Source organism: Schistocerca gregaria, chromosome 2 (assembly GCF_023897955.1).
Source record: "Schistocerca gregaria isolate iqSchGreg1 chromosome 2, iqSchGreg1.2, whole genome shotgun sequence".
NCBI lineage: Eukaryota > Metazoa > Arthropoda > Insecta > Orthoptera > Acrididae > Schistocerca > Schistocerca gregaria.
The window spans coordinates 251338536-251365864 of NC_064921.1; the positions used below are offsets into that span (position 1 = coordinate 251338536).

Genomic DNA, 27329 nt, shown 5'->3' on the forward strand with positions numbered 1-27329 from the left:
AACACGTTTCAGTATTCTGATGACCTAGAATTAAATACATGCTTATGAGCAGTTGTAGAGATAGCTAGTGCATTGAAGATATAGCACTTCTGGTGTTACAGTCAGTAGAGTATTGTCCCATAGGAAGTCGGGCACTCACAATCAGCCGTGGGAAAATGGCTGATGTGTGGGCAGTTTGGCAGCCGAGCTGTAGCCTACGCAATCATACTGCACTGGCCAAGAGGCTGTGCATGAGAATGGCCAAGTGGCTCAAGCATGTGTAGAGCACTTGCAATAGGACTACATGATGAGTATCCTATGCTGTCTGCACCTGCTCACAGGCGAGCTCATGAGTGGTCCTGGCTGCTTTTGCCCTGAGGCAGCATTTTAATGGCTTGCTGTGCACCAAAGTCCCAATTATCTAGATTAATGCAGAGCCCAAATAACCAACAAACATAGATCATCTGTAATACACGATACTGCTATTTAATTTGTTAATGAAACATTCTACATTAGTTGCTAATTACCCACTGGAAACTGACAACTTATTTATACAATTACACAATATGTTTTGTGTCACTTACTTTCAGCTTATTTTTTCATTTATGTTAAAGATTAATGAAAACCGTGTCAGCTATATTGTTACACATTTATTATTTGAACATCTTCAGGTTGCTGAGTTCAAATAAACAAAACCGACCATAACACAATAAGTGTGTAGAAATACAAGTGAGGTGGTTATCATTAATCATTAAGGCTAATGTCAGATGTGGACTCAACATGATCAAAAGTATTTTTTTCATCTACTTTTTCCTTGACTGTAGTTCCCATATTTTGGAGAGTTGAGACATTGGTTTAGAAAATGGATTTTGTCCTGCATTCTCTAATAACAGTAAAGCACTTCAATGCCTTGATGTGCATGATAATGGGTTTTTCAATTTTTTTTATCTATGCTCACATTGTGACTACGAAGGCTTTCCCGGCGTAATAATTGATAATATTCTTCTCGGGTATGCAGCCGGATCATAACGTCTTCATGACAGAATATTTCTGCGGTCCAACTGGCCGCCATCTTCAGGTGAGAGTGCTGGTGCACGATCTCGCCGGAACTGACTTCCCAGCGCAAGCGGCGGCCCCTATATAGGCCGCAGAAGACCCACAACGCGTGCGCGAGAAGGTGCCGTAACCGCCCTCTAGCGCAGTAGACATACCCCGCCGCCAGTGATGGAAAGAGGCGAAATCAAGATATCGCTGCCAAAAAATAAAAATAAATAAAAATTTTATTCCGACTCACATTCTCTACCAAACACACATTTCATGTTATCTTTTGATCACATCCAAGTTCATAGGTGTCACTGTGGATGTTATAACAACCAGAAATTTGTATTCCAAACATAATTTTTTTTCTGATTATTGAAATAAGGCTTCATTTTTAATTTTTTGAAAAATTGCTGAACTATGCACAAATAATCTGCAAGCTGGATAGTTGACTTGGATAGTTGGGAGATTATTGTCATTACTGCTGCCGAGTTATACAAATCTGGGTGGGGAGATGTGCTATATCAGCACTTTGGATCACGGACAGTTTTTGGGTGCCAAATGTAAGGGGCACAGCATCTCCAAAATTATGCAAATACTTATCTTTTAGGGTAACAGGTTTCACAGTAGTAGACTAATTAATATATTTTTCATTTAAACCATTTGTATTGTGTAATTCCTTCCAGTCTGTACTACTTACATAATTCTTGAATTCCTCAGTTGTTTTTTCATGTTTTATCTTTGACATTTTCTATCATTTCCATGTTTTTTGTCATCCATCATGATTATCAAATATAATCATGATCTCAAAGGGTATATAGGGGGTAAGAGATGAGATTTTGCAATATGTAAGTATTTATAAAAATGTTAATAGCATTGTTAATGGTTGTCGTAAACCTAGTAGAACTTGTACGAAGGGAATTAGATTATATGAAACTCCTCAACGGATAGAACTTCTTGCCGTTTTATTGTTGTGTATGGTAAGAGTTACCTGCTCTCCCCTCACCCCTCACACACACATACACACATACAGCATAAATGTGGTTCTGTGTGACTGTTTCAACACATCACTTAAACATGCTTTAACTAAGCCACTTTCTATATGATATTCATATTATGATTTAATTTTAATATTTTTCAAATAGGTCTCTTACATAGGAAGCATCAGTGTTTCAAAAAATCAGTTCTATGTGTTATTATTATTTTTAAGTATTTATTGAAAAATACTTTCTTTTCTTTTTCCAGCAATCGATGCACCTAAGGATTCATTCAATCGTTGGCTAATGGAGAGAAAAGTTATTGACACAGGTTGTGATCCTTTGCTTCCAAGCAATTGTTTTCCAGAGATTTCGGCTTCTATGTATAGGGAAATAATGAATGATATACCAATAAAGCTTGTACGGCCCAAGTTTACTGGAGATGCAAGAAAACAACTTTCACGTTATGCTGAAGCTGCAAAGAAGACAATTGAATCGAGGTAAATTTTGTCCATGTTTGAAGCAGTTACCGTGTAGCAGTATTTCCTTATAAAGATTTCTGGTTTAAGAATTCCATTGTAATATTTTTTAAAAACCATATTTCAACACTTGTTTTAAAGTGAGTGAATGGGTTGAAAGTTCATTTGTAAGTGAAAGATAAGAGAGTCCATGAAACAAGGACTAAATTGCTATTAATATTCTAGATACTTTCATAAGCAGTTAACAGAAACTGTTAACAAAAGTAGATTACATTCGTTCTTTATTCTGAGAAAGGGAAGTAATAAGTGAAAATAAGTGACACTTCTTCTTTTGCAACAATCTGTTTTCATTTAAATGTGATAGAAAAGCACCCATTGTTTTTGCTGTACACAGTAATGAGGTGTAAGAGGCTGCATTGGCGCAAAGAACTTGCAGAGTACTTGCAGTAGGTGTTACGGTAAGTTTCTTGGGAAAAAAAGGGCTTTTAATACTTTCTAAATTGCATTAAAAATTATCTTTGTAGTTTCCCACTATTTCATTGAAACATTCAGTTTCTAGAATTTCACTCTCATTGCTGGCACCTCCTGCCGAGTGAGGTGAAACTCAGCTGTGCCACAAATTCATTTGCACAATCTTCCCTCCTGAGACTAGGCACCCCCCATGTAAGAAATTTACAAAAATGTTTCCAACAAATGTACATGTAATACATTAAATATAATACTGACTAAGCCATATGCAGGTTTGCTCTGGGAAGTGTGACCTAGACACTTCCTTGCTGTTGCAATGTCCTTTGAAAGAACTGTCACAGGAGGTACAAATTCAGGAATTTGGTAAGGTTCCTGAAACTCTCATAAGATTTTCCCCATCATTATTAACCCTGGCAAAATACCTCATGTAAGCTTCTTGCCTATGATGCCTATGGGCTGCTTTATTGTTTTTCCTGCCCGATGCCACTTTTCCTGAGTCTCTTCTAGGGCTATCTCAGTAGGTACTAATTCATCAGTAGATCATAATTTAGACAGTGGTGAATTCAGCTGCCAGTAAATGTAAGTTCCACTGGATTGTCTTTATGTGCCTCAAATTTGGCAGTGTTTGAACGCAACCACTCCAATTTTTCCTCCTCAGGGGCTCAGCATTTGTTTGCTGAGTAAGGGCTTGGTGACCCCAGGGTTTCTGAGCTGGGGACTGGTAAGCACCATCAGTCCTCTGTCACCATAAGCTCTAGTCATACTCAACGACCACCATGTGGTGCAGTGGTGGAATGTTGTCTGTTTCGGAGAACGGGGGGCTTGGCTTTGTTGCTTGGACTGCAAGAAAGGTACCCACCTCTAAAAAAAAAAAAAAAAAAAAAAAAAAACAACCCAATCTCAAGGTGTGCTATGTGCTGAGGAGGTGAATGGCTGTTGAGGTGAAACAGTCTTTACCGAACAACCTCTGGGGCACCTGCCGCACCCCGGATGAATCAGGCTTTCTCAGGCATTCAGGGCTCTGCGTGGGTTGACGGTTGTTTCCCTAGCGTCTTCTGGGATCACTATTGAACTGTCTCATGAAACTACTACTCCTGACGAGATGGGTGTACCGTCAGGCAACACCTACACCCCCTCCTCAAAGACAGGTTGATTGGTCAGTCCTCCCGAAAAGAAGTCTCCGAGTAATAGTAACCGGGCATTAGTGTGCCATAAAACTTTTATTGTAATCAAGCAAAATGGGGGAAGCTTTGAGAAGATATCCACTTTCTATATTAACAAGGCATTGGAAGGTATTGCTGGGTCTCTGTAAAGTGTCAAACAACTACGTAATGGTACGCTTTTGGCAGAAACTGCTAAATCCACCCAAATATCTAAGCTTCTGGGACTGAAGACCTTAGGTGACTACCCAATCGAGGCTGAATTGCATAACACCCTTAACTATAGTAAGGGCGTGGTTACCTGCTCCGATATAATGGAGACGGATCTGAGTTATGTGAAGAGTGGAAGAATGTGGGTGTCAAAGAGGTGCAGAATTATATGAGGAGAGTCAATGGCAAATTGGAAAAATCAGCAATGTTTATTCTAACATTTAGTAATCCCGAATTGCCGCAATATATCCTTGCGGCTATATCCGCCTTAAGATTCGCCCGTTTGTTCCTAACCCCGTGCACTGCTATAAATGTAAAAGATTTGGCCATACCACTATGAGATGTGACAGGAAGGCTACATGTGGCAATTGTGGAGGCTCTGCTCACGATTCAGGGACTTCTTGTACACTTCCTCTGAAATGTGTTAGCTGCTCTGGGGATCACCCAGTGTAGAGCAGAAAGTGTGGGGTTTACAACGAGGAAAAGAAAATTCAAGAGTTGAAAGTACAGAGATGCATACCCTATGGTGAAGCTAAAAAGGCTTACAAAGCCATGCAACCACCGGTTTTTGCCACTTCTTTTGCATCAGCCCTTAAAACACCAATAGCTAAGTGTGATTCCTTCACACAAACTCAGACCACAGATTCAAGTACTAGCATGTGCACTTGTCTCTCTACCTGTGGGGGAAATGCTCCACTTGCAGCTGATGTTGCTTGGAAGCCGTCAGCAATAGACTTACCACCTAAGCCACATGTTGTTGTTGTGGTCTTCAGTCTTGAGACTGGTTTGATGCAGCTCTCCACACTACTCTACCCTGTGCAAGCTTCTTCATCTCCCAGTACTTACTGCAACCTACATCCTTCTGAATCTGCTTAGTGTATTCATCTCTTGGTCTCCCTCTACGATTTTTACCCTCCACACTGCCCTCCAATGCTAAATTTGTGATCTCTTGATGCCTCAGAACATGTCCTACCAACCGGTCCCTTCTTGTTGTCAGGTTGTGCCACAAACTCCTCTTCTTCCCAATTCTATTCAATACCTCCTCATTAGTTATGTGATCTACCCATCTAATCTTCAGCATTCTTCTGTAGCACCACATTTCGAAAGCTTCTATTCTCTTCTTGTCCAAACTATTTATCGTCCATGTCTCACTTCCATACATGGCTACACTCCATACAAATATTTTCAGAAATGACTTCCTGACACTTAAATCTATACTCGATGTTAACAAATTTCTCTTCTTCAGAAATGCTTTCATTGCCATTGCCAGTCTACATTTTCTATCCTCTCTACTTCGACCATCATCAGTTATTTTTCTACCTAAGTAGCAAAACTCCTTTACTACTTTAAGTGTCTCATGGGGACGCACTTGCAGACCCCTTCCGGGCACTCCCGCGCCCATTCCTTCTTGTGGGGGACTTCAATGCCCAAAGTGTGCTGTTGGGCTCGACCCACAATGTTCTCCACGGGTAGGCTGATCGAGTGACTCGTCCATTCTGAGGATATCTGCCTTCTGAACGCGAGTCAGATGACTCACTTTTCCACAGCTACAGGGACTTTTTCAGCTATTGATCTTTGCTTTTGTTCCCCAGCTATTGTAGATTCAGTTCAGTGGGAAGTGGCTCCAGATTTACATTCTAGTGACCACTTCCCAGTGGATTCGCCGCCTAGGACAGTGACCAGCAGGAGACCACGCAGGTGGATGATACAAAGGGTACATTGGTTATAATACAGTCAACAGGATATTTTTGAATGAAAGGATTGTGCACAAGAGGCGGTGGCCCATATCACTCATCAGATCCAAAGGGCTGCCGCAGAGTCTATCCCCAGGCCTAGTAAACACCTCGGCCGACGGCCTGTATCGTGGTGGAATGACGACTGCCAATTGGCAATCGGGGCCCACTTCTGTTGTGCATGTTTGGGAATCAATAAGATGGATTTCGCGCAAGGGTAGTCCACATTTCCTTACGGCCTTGTCAAATAATGGGATCTTGGTGGACATGCCAGAAGAGATGGCTCACGTTTTAGCTGACCACTTCTTTACTGTTACTAAGTCATCCAGACAATCTCCTGCTGTTCAGGTATTCCATTGGACTGCAGAGACGAGGAAGCTCAATTTTGTCTCACGTAATGAAGAAGTCTACAACCTTCCATTCTCCATGTGGGAACTGGAATCAGCTTTATCTGCAGCCAAAGGCACTGCTCCAGGATCTGATGAGATCCATTATACCATGCTTTGTCATCTGTGCCCTGAAGCAAAAGGTCAGCACCTCTCTTGTTTCAATCAGATTTGGTTTGATGCACAGTACCCCACGATTTGGAAGGAGGCAATCTTAATTCCATTCTGGAAACCAGGCAAGGACTGGAGCATCTCTAACAGTTATCGGAGTGTCGCCTTTACTAGTTGTATGGGTAAGACTCTTGAATGCTTGGTCAACCAGCGCCTCGTTTGGCTGCTCGAATCCCGAGGTTACCTGAGCCACTCCCAGTGTGGTTTCAGGTGCTACCGTTCTACTCTTGACAACTTAATTCTACTGAAGACGACGATACGGGAGTCCTTTTTACACCGAAACCATTTAGTTTGTGTGTTTTTTGACCTCGGAAAAGCATATGACACTACTTGGAGGTACAACATCCTTTACCAACTTCATGAATGGGAACTACGTGGATGCCTGCCGCTTCTGATCCAATCCTTTCTCAAGGACAGGTGTTTTCATTATCGCATTGGTGATGCCATATGTGATAGCTATGTTCAGGAGAATGGTGTGCCCCAGGGCAGTGTCCTCAGTGTTACATTGTTTGCCATCGCTATCAATGGCATTTCCTATGCAGTCAGGAGCCCTGTCAAATGCACTTTGTGGATGACTTTGCAATCTTCTACTCTTCCTCTGATCTTACGATGACGACGAGGCAGCTACAACTGACCATTAGGAGGCTGGAAACCTGGGCCCAGACAACTGGTTTTCAATTCTCACCTGAGAAGACTGTGTGTGTCAATTTTAATCGTGCTTGTCGGAGTTTTAACCATCCAGAGTTTACAATGGGGGGACCGTATTTTATTATTTCAAGACACAGTGTGCTTTTTGGGTTTATTATTTGACTCAAAATTAACATGGTTCCTACACCTGAAAGACTTATGAATAAAGGGCTTATGGTTGTTGAATATTTTGAAATGCCTTGGTGGAAAAACATGGGGAGCTGACAGGTCCTGCCTCCTACAGTTTTATAAGGCATTTGTTCGATCACACTTAAGACTATGGCAGCTTGTCCATGGATCGGCCCATCCTTCCTACCTCCGGATGTTAGATGCTGTCCACTAGAGGTGGGCAAACTTGTTCTTTTTTGGGAACCATTCATTTTTACTCTTTCACCGTTCATTTGTGCTTGGTATATGGTTCTTATGAAAGACTGAAAACTAGTAGTGTAGGTGACTGAAAGATGGAGTATAGAGTTTTTATTCATTACAGAATTCTTAAACACTTTTAGAAGTAATTTCTGTGATTATGCAGAACCTCGTCTAGCCAACTGTAGCATTGTGTGGCTGATCGTAGGGAAATAATATAGGGTGGCGCACGGAAAACCGGCCCTGAGTACAGACTGCTCGCCAGTTACGGGCGATGTGTTGCCTGCTACGAGCAGATACAACAAACAGACAAACATGTAATAATTAGGCAGTGAAGAGGTAACAAGCTAGCTGTTTCCAGAATGAGATTTTCACTCTGCAGCGGAGTGTGCGCTGATATGAAACTTCCTGGCAGATTAAAACTGTGTGCCCGACCGAGACTCGAACTCGGGACCTTTGCCTTTCGCGGGCAAGTGCTCTACCAACTGAGCTACCGAAGCACGACTCACACCCGGTACTCACAGCTTTACTTCTGCCAGTATCCGTCTCCTACCTTCCAAACTTTACAGAACCTCTCCTGCGAACCTTGCAGAACTAGCACTCCTGAAAGAAAGGATTCTGGAAACATCCCCCAGGCTGTGGCTAAGCCATGTCTCCGCAATATCCTTTCTTTCAGGAGTGCTAGTTCTGCAAGGTTCGCAGGAGAGCTTCTGTAAAGTTTGGAAGGTAGGAGACGGATACTGGCAGAAGTAAAGCTGTGAGTACCGGGCGTGAGTCGTGCTTCGGTAGCTCAGTTGGTAGAGCACTTGCCCGCGAAAGGCAAAGGTCCCGAGTTCGAGTCTCGGTCGGGCACACAGTTTTAATCTGCCAGGAAGTTTCATATCAGCGCACACTCCGCTGCAGAGTGAAAATCTCATTCTGGAAACATCTCCCAGGCTGTGGCTAAGCCATGTCTCCGCAATATCCTTTCTTTCAGGAGTGCTAGTTCTGCAAGGTTCGCAGGAGAGCTTCTGTAAAGTTTGGAAGGTAGGAGACGGATACTGGCAGAAGTAAAGCTGTGAGTACCGGGCGTGAGTCGTGCTTCGGTAGCTCAGTTGGTAGAGCACTTGCCCGCGAAAGGCAAAGGTCCCGAGTTCGAGTCTCGGTCGGGCACACATTTTTAATCTGCCAGGAAGTTTCATATCAGCGCACACTCCGCTGCAGAGTGAAAATCTCATTCTGGAAACATCCCCCAGGCTGTGGCTAAGCCATGTCTCCGCAATATCCTTTCTTTCAGGAGTGCTAGTTCTGCAAGGTTCGCAGGAGAGCTTCTGTAAAGTTTGGAAGGTAGGAGACGGATACTGGCAGAAGTAAAGCTGTGAGTACCGGGCGTGAGTCGTGCTTCGGTAGCTCAGTTGGTAGAGCACTTGCCCGCGAAAGGCAAAGGTCCCGAGTTCGAGTCTCGGTCGGGCACACAGTTTTAATCTACCAGGAAGTTTCATATCAGCGCACTCTCCGCTGCAGAGTGAAAATCTCATTCTGGAAACATCCCCCAGGCTGTGGCTAAGCCATGTCTCCGCAATATCCTTTCTTTCAGGAGTGCTAGTTCTGCAAGATTCGCAGGAGAGCTGTAAAGTTTGGAAGGTAGGAGACGGATACTGGCAGAAGTAAAGCTGTGAGTACCGGGCGTGAGTCGTGCTTCGGTAGCTCAGTTGGTAGAGCACTTGCCCGCGAAAGGCAAAGGTCCCGAGTTCGAGTCTCGGTCGGGCACACAGTTTTAATCTGCCAGGAAGTTTCATATCAGCGCACTCTCCGCTGCAGAGTGAAAATCTCATTCTGGAAACATCCCCCAGGCTGTGGCTAAGCCATGTCTCCGCAATATCCTTTCTTTCAGGAGTGCTAGTTCTGCAAGATTCGCAGGAGAGCTGTAAAGTTTGGAAGGTAGGAGACGGATACTGGCAGAAGTAAAGCTGTGAGTACCGGGCGTGAGTCGTGCTTCGGTAGCTCAGTTGGTAGAGCACTTGCCCGAGAAAGGCAAAGGTCCCGAGTTCGAGTCTCGGTCGGGCACACAGTTTTAATCTGCGAGGAAGTTTCAATTTACAAATTATCATGCGGAGTTATATGGCATTCTAATAGCACTGGAGAGGGTTCACAGACATCACCATACGAGTTTTCTTGTCTGTTCTGACTCTTAGTCCACTGTAAGCGCTTCACCAAATGTATCCGGTAGATCCGGTGATTCAGCTCATCCATGGCTGCTTACAGTGGATCCAACGCAGTGGCAAGGAAGTGATCTTTTGCTGGGTACCTGGCCAGGGATACAGGGTAATGACATGGCTGATAAAGCTGCCAAGGAAGCATGTTGGGATGGTGCTGTCGATCAATGTCCCATCCCGTTGTACGCCGTTATCTCATTTTATGACAGATGAATCATGCGTCAGTGGGAGACTGAATGGTTGCAGGTGTCGGACAGCAAACTGCGGTCACTCAAACTGACCACAAAAGCTTGGCTGATTTCGTGTCAGCCTCACCGCTGGAAGGAGGTTTTACTTACCAGACTGTGCATCGGGCATAGCCCTTTCACACACATAGCGTCCTTCTCCGTGGGGGTGTGGGTGGGTGTATTCACCTTTCTGTGAAGCTTTGGGCGTGCTGCTTTTAGTTGAGAATATTGTGGCTACATGTGTCCTGTATAGTGATAATAGGGCAGCCCGTGGTCTAACTGGAGATCTGCCCACCATCCTCATAGATACCGATACCAGTGAATTTTGTGAACTATCAGGCCTCATCCCTAAACTGGTGGGGAAGGGCGGCAGACTTTAGTACGTTATAAACTGCTCTAAATGTGGGGACAGCCTTCGTCCCCACCCATGAGATTTCATGTTGATTTTTCATCAGGGTGCTGATGACCGTGATGTTGAGTGCCCCCTCAACCCAAATCATCATCATCATCCAGTTTTTCATCTCAAGGGTGATAGTACATGATTAGCAAACATGAAAATTTCATCTGACCTTCTCAGCGAATGTGGGTTTCGGATAATACGAAGTGGTGGTAGAGTGGCTCACAGCAAACCCATAATGAAACTACTTGAATGCCCTGAATCGAGCGCAGTACCATTATCCGATACAGTTATCCAATAGCAAAATCTTGCATTGAGCAAAGGTACCAAACAAGCATATCAAACAACTAACAGCAGCCTACACTGTGACTGCATGGGGATAAACAGTCAAGAAACCCTCAAAAATGCATCTATGCAAACAGATGCATACTTATCTGTCAGACTTGAGCAATAAAATGGTCCCACAAAATCCACATACTGTATTTATCTGAGTATAAGACAACTATGGTGATAAGGCAGACCCCCTTTTTTTAAGACGCTCCATTACAAAATTTTATTTTTAAATATTCTGACTAATGAAAATTATAAACTGTTTTATTGGTATGAAGTATCTGCCTAAAAAAAGGTAACATTATCCTAGTCTAATCTTACACCATTTATTGATTGTCTACATTTTGATATTACAAGAAAAAGTAAAATAAACAAAGGGAAATGGTTTACTTTAATTTTTATCTTCACTTCCTGTTTTGATTACCCTTGAAGCAAATTGTCTGTGGCACCATTATTTTCAGTAACCAGCACCACTTTTATCATTATCTGGGAATGTATTTTTATATACGAACAACAATGAAATTTATAATCTTGGTAGTCACAAAACTGTGGTTGTTTCTCCCGAATATGTTGCAATTTCTGAGGTTGCGTTTACGGTAGGACCTGAGGACACAGCTTGTTTGAAAATGTGACAGTATTCCTTTGGCTCTTGCTTCCAAACATTTATTTATTTATTTACTTACATTTTCTTTGTGTGGAGTCATTGTAATGATGACTTTTGCAAATGTCAGACTTAATAGTATGGTTATATTTACACTTATAAAATACACTATATTCTGTAGCTGTTGCTTCTTATATCTATTTTTTACATTTATCATGTTACAACCGATATGCTAATGCCTCATGTTACAATCATTACCTTAAAATTCGTTGAAAAAATATAAACATTTTTCTATTAGAAAAGATTTTAATTATGTTTTAAAAACATTTCCCGTGTATGTTCTTAAGAGAGTTTGGTAGCTTGTTATATCAAATCAGACCACTGATATATGGACTTCTATCAGCAATTTTTAACATTGTTCTGTTATGGAAATAGTTACACTTTCTTCTAGTGTTGTGATCATGTATATCACTGCCCTTGATAGCTTCTGTTCGTTGACTTGTAAAAAATATTGTCAGATATTTGTACTGCACAAACACTTCACGACATGAATCTCTATGTCCCATCCCATGTATATGTCTTATTGCTCTTTTCTGTAGAAGTAGTATTCTTTTTAAATGTACATCAGCTGCTCAGCCCCACAGTTCAATTCCGTAATTGAGAAAGGGATAAAGTGTTCCATAATATACTAATTTCAGTGCTTGGCTAGGAATCATCTTTGCGAGCTGGCTGAGGAGATATATGGCACTACTGCCTTTTCGCATACGAAATTAATGTGGTAAGTTCACCGCTAATTTTCATCGACATATACACCCAGGAATTTACAGTTACCATTTTCTGTTGCAGAGGAATTACACACACTATTCATATTGGTGTGGTGAGAACTGCCTGTTTTAAATGTCAGTAGTTGAGATTTTGTGACATTCACCTTGTGTCCCTGATCATTGAAGTATTTTGTTACTTCTGTTACACCACTAGTAGCAAGAAATTCTAGCTCATTAGATTCACTCCCATAGAATAAGATTGACGTGTCATCTGCATAGCTTACAATATGGGAGTTAATGGGTTGTGCAATGTCGTTAATGTATATAAGGAAGAGAAAGGGTCCAAGGATTGAGCCCTGTGGTACACCTTGTAATAAGGTTCGCTGGTGGACTGGGAGTTCATGATTTTATTATCTAGTTTGTATGACAATTTAGTGCTTTACTTACGATTCAGCAGGTATGTGGTTAGAAGATTCATGGCTTGCTCCCCAATACTATAAGATTTTAGCTTTTTAAGAAGTACCCTATTGTTTACCACATCAAATGCTCTTGTCAGGTCCAAAAATATACCTGCAGTCTGCATCTTCTGGTCCAACAGACAGTAAACTTCATGTGGGAATTAATGATATTGGTCTATAGTTGGAGACATCTTCCTTACTTCCCTTTTTATACACTGGTTTCACTACACTCATTTTTAGAACCGTTGGATACATGTTTTCTCTAATGCTGCAGTTAATCATGTGAGTAAGAGGTTTAGAGATTTCTTTTTAGCACACTTTAGTAATAGCACTGGATACACCACCCCATCCAGATGAAATTTTTTTCTTTAGCATGTATATTGCCCCCTCCTGCTCATTCACTTCCGCAAATTCAAATTCGGTACACTGGGTGAGATGGCATCATGTCTCTACCTGCAAATCAATAACATGAGTTGATTGTTCACCAAAAATGTAGTTATTAAAAATATTACATATAGTATCTGGGTCTTTTATAATGTTACCATCATGTCTTATGCTGAGTGGGTCCATGTTCATCTTGTTGGACCTTTTCAGTTTTTGTCAATCAGTTTCCAAGATCCTAGGTTAACAATTTCAGTTTCAAAAGTTTGCTTAGCCCTGTTGTATTTTTCCTTGAAAACCTGCATAGTAGTAGCTTTAAAAGCTGGTTTAGATCATGTACCGTATTTACTCGAATCTAAGCCGCACTTTTTTTCCGGTTTTTGCAATCCAAAAACCGCCTGCAGCTTAGAATCGAGTGCAAAGCAAGCAGAAGTTCTGAAAAATGTTGGTAGGTGCCGCCACAACTAACTTCTGCCATCGAATATATGTAGCGCTACACAGGCATGCTTTGTAGGCACAAAGATAAATACTGGGGCCAAAACCTCTGCGTCAGTAAATAAATTTAAAAGTAGGTGGAAGACGAGCTTTTTTTTCTCCACCCCGAGTTTCAACCACTACATTTTCATACATTATCGAACGAAGTAAATACAAATTCCGTATTGTTCATCTTCGAATGTAGCAGAATTTCAATGTACTACGAAAATCAGACTGGCAAGACTGTTTGGGATGTTTGTCAATATGGCCAAATCTACATTTTGAATTTTTTCCTACCTGTGAGAAGAGATGCTTGCTAATAGGAGAAGAGATGGTTGCTAATAGGAACGTGATGAAATGTGAATCACATACAGTATTCTCTTCGCCATAAGAATAATACGAACATAAACATTTTGCCATGTATTCTTTCGTGTTTGCTGCTATCTCATTTAAATCCTGTCTGCCTAATAAACTACGAAACTAGAGAGAGACAACAGCAAACGCGGAAGAATATACGTATTGTGTCATGTTTATATTCGTATTATTCTTATGCCTAATAGTGATACAGCCAGAAATGAAGCATGGCAACTGACTAGATTTTTAAATCTAAGATGACTCGAATTTCTGTGCAGAATTTGATGTACTAAAGAAGCGGCCGCAAAGATTTTCAAACGGAGAAAAATTTTCGCCTAACTCTTATTCAGAACATGTTCTACCATACGCAGTCTATTATTTGGTTCTTATTGATCATTATCAAAGAAAGCAGCAGTGTAAGTAACAACAAATAGCAGTCTCTTGCCGTTGTTTATCTAATGAGACGATTCCTCTTTTTTTAATTGTAAGCGGCGGTAGCGCGCACAAAAGCAAGCCATGCCGCGAGCGGCGACAGGCCGTAAACACACACTATTAGAATGCGACAAACAATGCATGACACAGTACAGTAATGCATTTTCAGCTTAGAGTGACGTAAACACCTATAACAAAGAAAACGGCACTTATCAGATCAAAGCAAAATAAGCAATCGATTCAAACCAGACGAAGCACGTGAAAAAGGAAGAGTACCCGTATAAATACAAACAGAGCACCTGATGCATAGCAAGGGTTACCTGGTAAAGCTTAACTGTTAAGCTAACGACTCGAACCAAACTACTGTAGGTGTATCGTCATTCATTCGACCTAAATTGTCTCTCATATTACAATGGACCTACTTTGTTTCGATTTGGAGGTGCGTCTCAAATTTCAGGTGCAGCTTAGATTCGGGAATTTTTTTTTCCTTTATTTCGAGTCTCATTTTTTAGGTGCGGCTTAGATTCGAGTGCGGCTTAGATTCGAGTAAATACGATACTTGCTGCCTGAGCATAATCAGATTTGTTGGGAGTTTTAGTCTAGGATTACTTCCATTTTGATAGTGTTTAACTACCTTCTGGATTTCTTTGACTGGACATCTCATCTGCCAGCTGCTCTCTCATTGGATGAGTAACACCAGCAGCTGACATCCCACCCTCTCACCCCACCCTCTCACTCGCATCATACCTCACAGGAAGCAACATTGCTGTACAAAACACATAAGTACACCACTGGCTCCTGCCTAGGCTCTTTCCATCGACTGCAGAAATGTATACTATTGTTGATCATTTGTTTAATTTTAAAGTCAGTTCAATTCTTACTGCAAGTGGATTCAGCAAACTGCAGTTTAAATGTGATAGATGTTCATAAAAAGCCAAGGTACACAGTATATATTACCACAGTTGGCAGCACGATGAAATTTGCTGCCTCCTCATATCTCCCCTCCCCCATTCATCCTAGTTCACTGCCAAATTGGTGTCAGTATTCCCCCTCAAATCGTTGTGAATGCTTCAAAATTAATCTGCATGTGTCCTCATTTTCCAGAGCTTCATCTGTAACTGTACAATGACCCATAAGTTAATATATTGCATAACATATAGTTTAATCTCTGAGTTTAAGATAACCATGCTTTTTTGAATGATGAATTTGGGAAAAACCTCATTTTATAATCAGAAAATGTGGTACACGATTTTTAATAGGTTCTCCATTAGCTGTGAAGCTAACATAGCCTGCCTTGTGCCCTGTGGGGATTTCCTAATAGAACACTTTCTACAAGCCCATACCATTGTCCTTGTGTCAGAATCCATACCCTTCCAAATAAACTATCACAAATCTTGGCAGCAGTTACAGGCTGTCCACCTGTAAGTGACATGGATTAGGCAAAAAGCGTTGGAATCAACTCGGTGGGGTGATGATCATTCCCGGCTTTACTATACAATATCAGTGGTGGCTGCTATGTAAGAGCACAAGAGCATGTAAACACCCTAACTTTTGACACCTTGTGGATTTATTGGTTATTTTTCTTTGAATGCTATTAAACATAATGTAGATGCAGTAATTGTGAAACTTCACATCAGGGTCTTGAGCACAACTTCACTTGTGCATGTTTAAGCTTCTGCGCATGCGCAACTGGCATGATGTAATTGCTGTAAGGGCCAAATATATACAGATTTGATAAACAATGTGCACAGTTTATGGTGTGAACTGCTAGCCCTTACCACTCAACTACTAATTTACATCAGTACTACCAGGTGGTAGCACACTGCAGCAGACTTTATATCTACGTTTGCCATAAATCTTGCTAGGTGGTAGCATACTTCACAGATATGTGAAATCACACACTGCATACTAAAATTAGATTGGACATCAGTATATGTTATACTGAGAGAAAACCTATTTTGTGGGATTCTGAGTGAGATATGGTACATTCAGTTTTGGTTTTTATCATAGAGTAATCCATTTGAGACTCTGAGAACCATAAAACACATCATTGTCGATTATGAGATGGTGGCATTTAATGGTGCTTCTGACATCTATTGTCTTATGGTTTATCAGTAATTTTAGATGTATATGAACATTCACAAAAAGCTGTCCCACTGGTTTCTCTGATATTCATTTAAATAGGGGAGGGGAGAGGAGGAGCAGGCAGGTTCCAATGAGACGAAAGGGGGGAGAAGGTTGAAGACAGTGTGCTTGTGGCCCTTATGGCGCTGGGTGCGTCATTTGTTTTCGAGTCAAGTGACCTTGCTGGCAGGTAATACTACTTGAATTTAATCATTTTCACAAACAATTGCTTGTGTTTGGATTCGGTAGTCTACTGTGCAGGAATTGGCTTTCCTGTGAAGTGTCAACATGAACTCTGTTGAACTTGTATTAAGCACTAACAAAAAAGAAAATTATCAGGAAAAGTTAACTGCAAGGAAATTAGGGCATTCCAGACCAGATTCATTATCCAAGAAAGTGACAAAATCAAATAAGCATGGTTGCAAGTGAGCATTTGACAAAGGAAAATCCAGGATGGAATGTAACAACTCTATGAAAAGGAAAGTTGCTACTCATTTTTTAGCAGAGGTGCTGGTCACAGATAGGCACAACAAAAAGACTGTCACAAATAAAGCTTTCGGCCATTAAGGCCTTTGTCGCGCGTGCGCGCACAAATGCACCTCACGCACACAACTTTAGTCTCAGGCAACTGAAACCACACTGCTTGTAGACATCAACTACAGCATAACTTGGGAGCTGCTCTCCCATTCTCGTGATTCCATCTCCTTCCGAATTGTCCTGAAACATCTTTCTTAGTTCATCAGCAAATTTGTTATTTGTGCCCCTTACATGCTTCACTTCAATTGGGATGCTGAGATCTGAGTAGCCCACCTTGCTATCATACCACCAGGCGAGGTGACACAGTGGTTAGCACACTGGACTCACATTGTGGAGGACAACAGTTCAGATCTGCATTCAATCATTTTAATTTAGGTTTTCCATGATTTCCCAAAATAGCACCAGGCAAATGTGAGAATGGTTCCTTTGAAAGGGCACAGCCAATTTCCTTCCCCAGCCTTGAAAAAATCCAACCTTGTGCTCCATCTCTAATGTCCTCAATGTCAACGGAACTTGAAACCCTAATCTTGCTTCCTTTCTTTTTTCTATCCTACCATATGACTAGGGTGGGCCAAAACCCAGGTCAAGACCTGATTACTGGTTTCAATTTGGCATGGCCTATGCTTCAAGTAAAATCATAACTTGTCAAAGGCAAATAACAGAACAAGTGCCTCCATCTTGTGCACAGACTACTTTTCCACCTAACCTCCTGATTTTCTTGCAGCAGGACAGCTGTAACACCAGCCACAAAGATTTGGTCACAAGAATAAGTTGCTTATCAAAAAATAGAACATGAAAAAATGTTTCTTACAACATTTCACAGTTTTATGCACTGATCTTGCTGAGCTCAGCAGCTAGACAGAATGGTCAGCTGTACCTATACTAGATTTGTAATCTACAATACATTGATGTTTATTGAGTTTTTCACCAGTATTTCTGTCAGTCTTCTCTGCTTCAACCATGCTTCATGAATTCAACATCCTCACTTCCCTTTCATTGCGTCAGTTGACAGCAATCATATTGTCGTTTGACTTAAGCTCAGTTCCTCCTCAATTCAGTTTCCTCTGCAGTTTTGGCATGTTACACCCATTCTCAATAACAGTGCCCCATGTGGTGGTTGTTCCATGGTTGTGAAGCCAGAGGAATTGTCAACATACATAACTTGTCTCCAATCCAAATAAGATCTCATAGTTGTTGATTACATGCAGCACTTTTTCCTAAATTGTGGAACTCAGTTTCTGTTGTTGCGCATGTGTATACAATGAAATTAAACATGTATCCAGCCTGACAACCATGTAGCACAAATGCCTTTACTCTGAATCTATTTCACTGAAATGGAACAAGTTGTTCAAAAGGTAATTGGGCTTTGAACTACAAGAAACTTTTGTCGGTGCAAAGCTTCTGATATGGTTAATATGCTATGAAACAATGTACAAGCTTTACTGACAGTGTGCCCAATTTTAAACAGTCACATCCAGTACTTGCAGAGTTGTCACTAAAGTGTAGCTTTCTCAAAATGTAAAATAAAACTCTCTCACAAGACAGAATTTCGCTGAAAATTGAAGTGTATAAATGTGTATCTCTGGGTCAACTTTTTAATTTAAGCCATTAGAATACACTAAAATGTAGACTTTCACAGCCGGAAATATCATGTCCATTATAATTATCCGAGCTGTTATGCCGTGGTCGGTTGATGAATTTTGTCTCAATTCCCAACGTTTTGTCTCCCCCATTCAGAAACAAAACGTTGTGAATTGAGACAAAATTCATCAACCGACCATGGCATAACAGCCCGGATAATTATAATCGACATTAGAAGACAGTTAGAAACAAAGCAATAAAGTTCCTCAAACCCAGCATCTTTCCACTTTCACAGTCTTTCTATCAGTGCAGCCGTGGTGACATGACATTTCTTTCATAGAAGAGGAGAATGTGAAGTTAATACAGATGAAAAAATGCAAGGCAATGACAGAATGTGCAATGAGGGACCACAGCAGTGAACATTAGATACACACTCGAACAAGGCAGCCAGAACACAGAGAAGCTGTGGAAGAATGGTGTGTAAAACTCAGCACTGCATGTCAACACATGTAGAACACCGAGTTTCCAGTGTCAGTGCACTTACACTCATTTGCAGCAGTGAGAGGGCCAGCAGAATGCCTCCACTCCAAATTTATCTGCTGCGCCTGGGTGGGGTGGAGCATGATGAGTTAACTCATCCACAGCAGTCAAAGCGTTAACCTGTTCGTTTTTCACCATTTAACTTGCTCTGCTTAATCAAGCAAACACTTCCCACAACTGATGGACTTGCTCCTCCTGGTTATGGCTAAAAATAAGTAAATGGGCTAGGTAGTAGTACACATGGTTAAATTTGATATCCCAAAATATCAGGTCCAGCAACTGGGACAGAATGGCAACTCCAGTCGAGAGGCTGAAGGGTACTCCATTAAATTCGAAGAGATTCCAGTCAGTAGTGAGTACAGTAATATCTTGGAACCCTCATTGAGCAGAATCTCATGTAAAACTTGGCTGATACAAGATCATAAAAACTTGTGCCCCTGCAAATCAAAGAAAACAGGTGTGCCGATCAGGCAGTGGAAAAGGACTGAAGAACGCCACATTTAGCTTGCAATAATCCACCAGCGTAGAATTGCCAAAAGGCTTCAGCACCAAGAAAATAGGTGCTGAATAAGGTGATGTGGAGGGGCAGATCATTTCCTTTGTTAGATTATTGTAACATATCACTTTTGTTATGTGATGTGTTTCACAAGCATGTAGCGAACCAGTGAATGGTTATTGCCACCATAAAAAGCTTTTTAAGTAATGAATTGGTACTCCCTGACATTTGGATTTTTTCCCCTTCTTTGTGTGCATGATATCTGTAGTAGATGGATGCAATGTATCTGCAAGGTGGGAAGATGATAGCAATCTTATTAGGTTTGCAGTACCTACCAGTTGGGCAGTTTATTCCATGCCATCAGATTTTGCCTTGGAGACATGATGCAAATTGTATAAGAACAGCAGCTGTGACAGTCACAATGACTTCAAGGGAACAAGAGATAAAACTCATCTGTATTCAATTGGAATCTTGAGCAGGCATTTTGGACATAGTCCATATGAATGTATTTGTGGTGTTCCAAATAATAAGCAAACTTTGTTATGTACAGTCATTGTAAATGAGACTGCAATGTATGATGCATTGTTTCTGAGAAACATTGAATTTATTTCAAGAATTTGGATATTGTATTGTACTCTTAACTTCCAGCAATAACTGCTGCATTTTGAAATAAAACTCCAACTGAAAAATATTGGTGAGTGTGAAGAAATAACTGGGTGAGCAAATGAAAATAGGAATTTGCAGCTCCCCAGCAAACTATGCTTAACCAATCAGTATCACTATAACCAGCAAGGAACATCACAACTAGTGACTGTGACAGAACCCTAAACAAATACTGCTAGGAGTGAATAAAACTGATAAGGAGTAAGACTAATAACCAGAAATTGAAATTGTTGAAGAAGATTGGTAATGTTTCCATGAAGATTTACTGGAATTGATAACTGTTGTCCTTAGCAACGGATGTCAACAGCCAAGATTATGCTGCCGTGCAAAAGCAGTTGATAGCACTGCGACTTAGGAATTTTGAGGATATTTAAGTAATCGAAATTTAAGTAATCGAAAAAACATAGTTTGCTGGTGTACTACAGCATTGTGGCCATCATTATTACAGTATTAAGATAAGTTTAATTATGCACATGTTATTGTACTTATTGTATGCCAATGGTGATTAGAAGTGTGTATGCAAAAGATCTGCCACAATGGTTTAAAACTTCTAGTGTGCAATTAAGTACTTATGTAACAAAACTAACTGCTTGTACTGAGAATAATGCACCAGAATTAAAAAATTAAATAGAAACAACAAATACCACACTCGAGCAGCACATTAACAAGTCCTGTCAGGAAAAACAAGATTCACAGTAGCAGATGAAACTTTCTACCTTAATAGAGGAGTTAAATTCTGAGGTAATTAAAGAATATAATTTAGTCTGTAAAGAAGTGAATGAGCAATTTAGAGATGTGGGCAAGGACTTAGAATAACCAAGAAAATTAACTGAGCAGGATTTTAATGTAACGCTCAGACAAATCTCAAACCCACAAGTAAAATTAAGAGCATTGGATCAAAGCAAAGATTTGGATGTGGCTGTTATCTGAGATTCTGTTAATTCAGGCTGTAATTTTGCTAGCTGAGAGGAGCATGTAGTTGATTTAACTGATCATAATGTATGAGAAAAGATTGAATCGTTTGTCAGGACACATCATTCTAATGCAGAAACAGTTAGAAATAGAGCGAACTGCAGAAAATTTGTCATGAATTAACTAAAACTAAGGAGGATTTAAATTAAAGGTGGCTTAGTGCAAATACTGGACTATCAGCTGAGCTGATAGAGGAGTTGTCGCTGCAAAATGGAACCAATCTGTCCAAAGAATTTCCCAAGTTTAAGCCAGATGTGGAGATACAACTGCTTTATCAAAATATTGGGTTGTTTAAAAGAGAATAGATTTTGCACTAAGTTATTCACAGGATGACACAGCTGAGTGGGAAAGTGCTCATTCTGAAGAAAGTACATATTGGTTCGATTTTCAGGAAAAGTTTAAAAAGAAATACTGATTTCCCAGTGCTCAACAAAAATTGACACATGTGCTTCTTGACCTATAGTATTATAATAAGAGTTGGGGAATATATAATACTTACACTGAGTGAGACCTGTTCAGTAGATGAGCGTGGCTTAGTTAAAGTTTTAGTGGGTAGATTAACTTATCATGAAAGCAGGGAGATTTGGTATTGGGGATGGTCAACTATTAATGACTTTTTGTGTTTATACAACAGAGATGATAGTCAGTCAGATAACAATGAAGGAAATTGTTATCCACCACTATTCCAATGAAAGAATGAAAGTAAATTTTTTAAAATAATGGAGCATAATAATGATAGGCGAAAGAGTCCAGCAAGTAACCCATCCCTGACAGTTTCTACAAGCATATGAACAATAAATGTTCTTATACTCCTTCATACGATTCGGGTTTGAGCCATTCGTTTGGAAACGATGAATGTTGTGGAGCCGGGGGCAGTATCCAGGATGTGACGGTGAAACAGTAATCCCTCATGTGGAAAAGTTAGTAGCTGTAACAACATTTAGGCATATGTGTTAGTGGTTGTTGAAGGAAGGAAATCAAGAGGAAAAGGAGTAAATGAAACCTATTGTATCAGGAAATATTTTTGACAGGGAATTGGATATTCATTTAGATTCTGGGAGTCTCTTTGTTATCACAATAGTTAATGGTAAATATGAGTACAAATAATATTGTCCAGCACTACCCGTGTTTTTGAAATAACTGGGAGCAAAGGAAAGCTTATTAAAGAAGAAACCAGATTACCATTACCTATTAACAATCTTTCCTTTCAGCAGTCTTTTTAGTTGTACCAAATCGCAATTTAGAGGTACTGCTTGTGTAGACTGGCTGCTTGGTTTCACTTGATTTTGATATGAGTAGAGGAACAGAGTAGTACCGCAAAAATATTAAGTGTACCTATGAAGTGTCTTTGAAAAATTGGTCAGTACTGTTAAGTGGAGGCAACTGTAATGGGTGTGTGTAGTGTTGTGTTGTGTTGTGTTGTGACTGTGTCAGAGGTGATGTGAGAATGGAGAGGGTGTCACCTGGAAAATAACCTACTCCTTGCCAAGAGCACCTAGGGTGTCACCAAGCTTAATGTCCCCATTCAATGGACAAATCACCATCAGCAATGTTACATATCCCCACTTCATGAGACACTGTAGAGAGGTTTGGAATTTTAATCCAGGACACTGACAAAAGGAGTGGTGACCAGGACTCTCTTTCCCTTTCTCACCAAATACCAGCAGCGAAAATTTCATCCACCACCAGGATTCAAACCAGCTTACTGTCGAGTGAGCACCACCATACAAGCTTGTGTTAGTGACCTCAACTATGGAGATGGGTACAGTAGCAATGGATAGACAATTCACAGCAAGGGATGAACTAATAGAAAATGTCTTAGTTGAATCACATGGATGTAACATATTAACCCACGAACAGAGAAAGAGACTATTAGTAATATTACTTAAGTATCAGTGAGTATTTTTTGGACAAACCTGGAGTGGTTACAGACTACTTGTCTGTAAGGTAAAGGATGATAAGCTTCTTCCTTTTTTCTCCAACAAACTGTATGCTGTGTCTACAAATCTTCACCTAGCAGTACAAGAAGAAATACAGAAAACGATTGACAGTGATATTACAGAACATAATCTGAGTGCATATTATAATCCTTTGTTGGCAGCACGAAGACCAAATGAGGCATCATTTGGTATTAGAGGCTCGGACTTTGAATAAACAAATCAAAACACAGAGAGATAGACCTGTTAGTATGGAAGAATTACTATCTAAGTTCAGACAAACAAAGTTTCGTAGTTCAATGGATCTGAGACATGGATACTGGTAGGTTTCACTACACAAAGACTCTAGACCTTGTATGACATTCTTGCTTTCATGGAAAGTCTTACCAGTTTAGGATACTCCCCTTTGGTTTTGAATATATCTGTAGTTTTTGTATGGGCCATAGTCAAAGCTTTGGGTAATGAGTTAACCCAGGAACTATTAATGCTTGTGGATAATCTACTATTCCAGAAAGAGATTTTCACTCTGCAGGAAAGTGTGTGCTGATATGGAGCTTCCTGGCAGATTAAAACTGTGTGCTGGACCGAGACTCGAACTTGGGACAATGGTCTTTTGTGGGCTACTCAAGCACGACTCACGCCCCGTCCTCACAGCTTTACTTCTCCAGTACCTCGTCTCCTACCTTCTAAACTTCATAGTTCCGCAGACTCTGCTGCAGAGTGAAAATCTCATTCTGGAAACGTCCCTCAGACTGTGGTTAAACCATGTCTCCGCAATGTCCTTGTTTCCAGGAGTGCTAGTTCTGCAAGGTTCACAGGAGAGCTTCTGTGAAGTTTGGAATATAGGAAACGAAGTACTGGCAGAAGTAAGGCTGAGAGGATGGGGCATGAGTCGTGCTTGGATAACTCAGATGGTAGAGCACTTGCCTGCAAAAGGCAAAGGTCCCGAGTTTGAGTCTTGGTCCGGCACACCGGTTTTAATCTGCCAGGAAGTTTCAATCTACTATTGGTTTCAAAACCATGAAGGAAACATTGCACCCTGCTTATCAAAACATTGAAAAGATTGCAGGAAAATGGCATAATAATAAAATAAAGTAAACCTCATTTTGTAAGAGAAGAAAGTTTTTACATCATATTGTAGGAGTGAAAGGGATAAAACCCAGTGTGGAACAAATTTAGGCATTAAAAGATTGCCCAGCGTTACGAAATGTAAAATAATTATGTCGTTTCTGGGGTTAAACTGGCTTCTATAAACGTTTTGTAAAATGGTCAATCTATGAAGGATCAATGAATCTTGAATCTTTTGAAACAACAGTCTCAATATGCATGGGATGAAAATGTAACAGAAGTGTTCAACAACATCAAGAAGGCTCTATTGGAAGCTAAAATTGTGAGTCATACTAAAATGCATTAATCCTTCAAACTAGGAACAGATGCATCTGAATATGGGCTTGAGCATGAGTTGTTTTGTGGGAAATGAGATCCCAGTAAGGGAGAACATAATACAACGGCTCTTGCAAGTAGAGGTCTTAACAAACATAAATTAAATTATACAGCTACTGAAAAAGAATTGTTGTCCATAGTTTGAGACTTACAAAAAAATCAATCCCTTATTTAGAGCGAAATATACACAGGTCAACAGGCCTTATCATTTTTAATGGGGAGTAGATAACTATACAGTAGATTAATGAGAGGTTTTTTTTACAGTAGTTCAATTAAAAATAGGTTATGTGAGAGGTTCACAAAGCATAGTGTCACGACTACCTGTGGGAATAAATACAGGAACAAAAAGAGAAATTTGTGACACTATATTTAGCGTAAATTTTTTAACATTCAGTTACATGAACAACAAGGTGTGAATGTTGGCCAGAAAAGTAAAAAATAAGCAGAAAACTGATGAATATTTTGGCAGAAGAATAGTACTATAAAGAAATGAGATACTTGGAACAGTGTTTTGTAGAAAGTCATACCATTGGAAGTTAACTTAAAATACCAGTAAAGGATCTAATTTGATCCATAAACAGAGGATTTGGGCATTTCGGTATACAAAAGTGCATCCAACACATGACAAAGATTTATCGTTTTAAAAATTTGAGTAGATAAATAAAAATAGTATTAATAAGTTGTGATTTACATCAGAAGGTTAAGGAAAATAATTTACAAATAACTTGTTCATTGTATTCCCTTTGCCAATGAACTTTATTGTAGTCTTACCATAAAATTAGCAAATCAGTTGTCTAAGAGATAATTTTGAAGATGTGGACAAACCAAATTACTTACTCACTAATAATTGAACACGGTGTAACAGTAATACTTTCAAAGAGTTTTTAGCAGGGAAAGGTGTGAAACATGTACTTATTTCAAAATATCACCCACAATCCAACCCATCTGCAAATATAATGAAAGCAATTGGCAGATTGTGTCATACATATTGTTCTATGAAGCTCACTACCTGAGTATAGATGATCCCAGAGTTTCGGGTTATCTCTTATCAGCTGCCTCATGTGTCAACTGGACTTTCCTGAGATGAAGCGTTGAACAGAAAATTCATTAGAGAACCGGTGTTTAAGTTCTTTTCTTGGCTAAAATATCTAATAGCAATTTAAAGAAAAGTTAAGAAGCCTCTAAAGCAACAAGCATGATGTCAAATGCAAGAACATAATGTTAAGTAAAGTGTCCCGATTTTTAAAATAAATGATATCATCAAAAGTAGTGTGTCCTAGAAAACATGTCTCGGATAAATTTCACATCCTGTGATAATTTAGCAGATGATACACATTAGATATTGAGTTGTCTGCTGTATTTCTTCAGGTTTAGATTTCCATAAAGCAGTCTTTTAGGTTTTTCTCTGTCTTCTTTAAAACTTAAATTATTTTTTACCTATCCTGTACTTTACAAGTAATATGATAAAATAACTAATTTGTGCACTATGAGATAACTATGTCTAACAAATGACAGAGGGTTACATTTATTTGGCAAGTTACAGAAATTAGCAAACATTGGACAGAAGGCGGACTACAAAACCTAGATGAGTTATTTCTTTTAAGTGTTACTGGCTGGTAGCACTGCTGCTTTTGACAGGGGAATCACAGGGGATATTCCCTTATCTGTAAAGACTAAATATGGCAGGCTAATTTCCAGGTATGTTTGCTGACACATATAATAGGAGAAGCTTTCAGAGTTACAGTAGCATATAGCTAAGTAATGAATGAGTATGTACAGAGGAGTACAGTGAATACGGTGTGATATTAATAGAATACGGTAGTCTAATCTGTTTGCATGATGGGGTGTTTGATAGTATAGGTGAACCTAGATTAAGAGGATGATCTATATCTGAGATGAGTGTGTAGCAGTAATCCTTCTGTGGAAAGAGGTTATCTTGACAAGTACTACAGAAGTAGGGACTGCTAGTTTTGAGGTTCCTCTAAGGAAGCAAAGTAGATGAACTTCTGAGTTTGTTAATCTACTTAGTATGCTAACTTAAAGATGGAATAATAAAGATGCAAGTGTCTGAGTTTTGTATGCTATTCTTCAGCTATTGAACAATTAATTGGTCATAACATGTGACTCCTCTGGTTCGATGGCAGTTCCATAAATACTAAAAGTATTACTTATCCCTATATGTTATAATGTATCTCATAAATGACTGATGAGGAAACCAGCCACTTAGCAACGGTTATTGTTTTTCCTATAACAACCTACACAGGACAATATGCCATTACAGCATTGTAAGTTATGTAGAGTTTCATATACTATTTCATGGGGAAATGGGAATTTAGTTTGCTAAAAGTTTGTATTAGAGGAATTTCTATTCTTTTTCTTTGTTGTTTTTATTAATTTGTCTATGGAATTGGTTTAATTTGAATGTTGGGTTTGCTGCTGAAAAAGTGATTACTGTGTTGTGTTGCTATCCTTTTCACTAGTCATCAATAGTAGGGTGCTAGAACCACTTTTCTGGGCTTGGTGAGGAGAAGCCAATGGAGTTCATTATGTAGAATTGAGGAAAATCTTCATTCTGCGACCTATCAGTGAATAATCTCCCAGGTCAGGATCCTTGGGTTGGAGGAGGGGATATCAGTCTTTGAGGTCTACCTTATTTCTTTCTTAGGTTCTAACATCCTAGACTTTCTTTTTCTGTCTTACTTTTTGACCTGGAGTACCACAGTTATCCTTTCTTTTCAGTAATTGAGAGTCCAATCTTCTCATATTCGT

The 27329-nt window shown here is 39.9% G+C and overlaps 1 protein-coding gene and 1 non-coding gene across 2 annotated transcripts in view; both read left to right on the top strand.

The window, feature by feature from the left end:
* Nucleotides 1-27329, top strand: part of LOC126336794 (mRNA (2'-O-methyladenosine-N(6)-)-methyltransferase) — a 144678-nt gene that overhangs the window by 33682 nt on the left and 83667 nt on the right. Inside the window, exon 6 of the mRNA XM_050000818.1 lies at nt 2263-2494. Coding sequence (XP_049856775.1) covers nt 2263-2494 — 232 coding nt within the window. The remainder of the gene's footprint in view (nt 1-2262; nt 2495-27329) is intronic.
* Nucleotides 9627-9701, top strand: Trnas-aga (transfer RNA serine (anticodon AGA)). The gene has a single exon. It is a non-coding gene; the product is annotated as a tRNA-Ser (tRNA).